The sequence below is a fragment of the Montipora capricornis genome, chromosome 11 (assembly GCF_036669925.1).
Source record: "Montipora capricornis isolate CH-2021 chromosome 11, ASM3666992v2, whole genome shotgun sequence".
NCBI lineage: Eukaryota > Metazoa > Cnidaria > Anthozoa > Scleractinia > Acroporidae > Montipora > Montipora capricornis.
The window spans coordinates 42,148,296-42,150,795 of NC_090893.1; the positions used below are offsets into that span (position 1 = coordinate 42,148,296).

At 36.8% G+C, this 2,500-nt stretch overlaps 1 protein-coding gene across 2 annotated transcripts in view; it reads right to left on the reverse strand.

The window, feature by feature from the left end:
• Positions 1–2,500, reverse strand: part of LOC138023752 (uncharacterized) — a 47,256-nt gene that overhangs the window by 10,552 nt on the left and 34,204 nt on the right. For both annotated transcript variants that reach the window (XM_068870816.1, XM_068870817.1), the window contains exons 13-14: positions 1,397–1,892; positions 283–328 (exon numbers count right to left, since the gene is read on the reverse strand). In XM_068870816.1, coding sequence (XP_068726917.1) covers positions 283–328; positions 1,397–1,892 — 542 coding nt within the window. The remainder of the gene's footprint in view (positions 1–282; positions 329–1,396; positions 1,893–2,500) is intronic.

Consider the following 2,500-nt stretch of genomic DNA (forward strand, 5'->3'; position numbering starts at 1 on the left):
ACGATATTTTGCGATAACCGAGTTCAATAATTATTTTATCATTAGATTACTGTGCTAACTTTATTTTTCACAATTCCCAACAATTAAATCTCTTTCTGAAAGCTCAGGAAAGCGAACTGCCATTATCACACAAGAGTGTGGTTTCAATTACGCATGAGCAGAATATTATTTGCAGGTCACGTGGTGGGCTCTCGGTCAATGAAAAGGAAGGAAAAATCCATCGAATGATAACATTAATTAAACAACAGACAAAGCAAACTGCTAATTCAAAGAGTAACTTACGTTTTTGAAAATCCCACCAAACACACCTTGTACTGCTCTTTATCACCTAACCAGAAAAACGAAAAGAAGAATGATTGCGGAAACATTTGATTTATGGTCATATCGCCATAACCAAGACTCGCCATCACAATCATTTATAAATCTCGGACAATTTTCGCGCTCAATTATTCAAAGAAAGAGAAACTTTTAGTGGCGATATCCTAGAAGTTCCGTCTACTAAGTTATTGGGGGTTCATATTGATGAAATGTTAACCTGGGATGATCAGATGAACATACTTCATCTAAAGGCTCGAATGGCTTACGAATGTTGTATTTAGCTAGAAAAGTAACTGACTATCAAGAGACTCTTAAGACAATTTACTTTCACTTGTACAACCTTACTTTGACTATTGTGATGTTATATGGAGTGACTGCTCCATAACACGTGCTGACAAATTACAAAAGTTACAAAATGGAGCAGCAAGGATTCTTACTAGGGCTGATTACTCTATTGGATCATCAGCAGTGCTAAATTCTCTAGAGTGGTCTAACTTAGAAGAAACAGAGAGAAGGCACTTGTTAATTACGATGTTTAAAGTATTCAATAATAATTGTCCGACGTATCTTCAGGAGCATTTTCATAGAACCTCTGAAGTTCACAATTATAACTTAAGGGGTTCGAACTATGACCTCCAATTACCGCTACCTAAAACGAATTTTCTTAAACGTTCTTTCTCTTATCGACGTGCAATGGCTTGGAACCAACTGTCAAATCAAATACGTGAGATAAGAGATCTTGCAAGCTTTAAACGTGCGATATCCTAGGACACATTTTATATTGCTAGGGCACATTTTTACATGGTTGTTTCGTATTATTATATAGTAAATTATGACTGTTACTAATTATTACTATTGTTTAAATTTCCTTGATATTAAATAATTTTTAGCGCTAAGTTATACCAAGTTTATTAGTCGATTTAACATTTATACCTTGTAATTCTTGTAATTTTTTGGCATTTATATCATGTAATTCTTACACGGCATTTCTGAAAACCAGCTTGCTCAGACATTTACCGTGTTTTAAATAAAGTTAATTGATTGAATTGAAATAGACCCAGGACGAGTGCTTCCTTACCTCCTCTCGCGGCATTTTAAACTTGATAATCACAGGTGTGGTCAAGTTGGACACCTCTTTATTTCTCAAACTTGCAGACAACACAGGACTGCTTGTCGTGACTCTGCTTCCGGTTGAATTCTCCATGGTGTAACTGGACGTTTCCGACCTTTCCAGTTTGTGATCCTTTTCCTTGGTGAAACCGTCCTCGCACACTTCCGCCTTCCAGTACTCGGGCGCAAAGAGCTTGCTTGTGCGATAGTACACCACAATCAATGTTGAGTTATCGGTATCGTTCCCACTTAGAATCGATCCGGGCACTGTTATACTTGCTTCGCTATCTTCACTTGTACCATTGTTGGTCGTGTTAATAGCGATGTTGTCATCTGTGGCTTTGACGGAGACGCCAATGTCACTGCCAGTTTTAGTGATGAGCTGCGTGTGAACACCAATATTTGATGTTCCTTTGCTGAATTTTCCTCCCTTGTCGAGGTAATCTTCGATAATCCGAACGAATCTACAAAAGTAAAATTCCTTCTCAAAAAACTGAACCATAAAAAAATCCTCATCTAGTATTTTGATAACATAATCATTGAACATTTATCAGATCATTACCCGACCATGAACATCAAATTGAAAGAAAAACCAACGCGTTTGTCGTCAACGACCAATCGCAGGAGGCTGTTTGTCGCCATATAATAAAATTCAAAAAAATTCTCGTATTCTTGCACTGACCTTTCTCTTCTTAAAGTTTTTGCTCGATTCATTAAGTTATCAGGCAAGAAATGATTTGAAAGAAAATACTTTTTAATGAGTTAAAGCACACAGCAAATCTTTAGCCTGACTTTGGCCTAGCTATGCTGTAAACTCGAAGCTTTATCTTTCATTTTGGCAGCGTCAGTGATTGAAAGCTTAATCAAGAGCGACCACGCCTGCTACCCGAACGTAGTCTGAAATTACAACTAAGTTAACATAATTGTACTTATTTCTAATTTTAATAAACAATTACTCTTCTTGGGCTTGTTGGATATCAATTTTTTTGAAAACCAACTCGGTTATCCGTTGGTTTAACAATTCTTTCATCAACTGATCACATCAAAAGCGGACTTCAACTAGAGAAGAGAG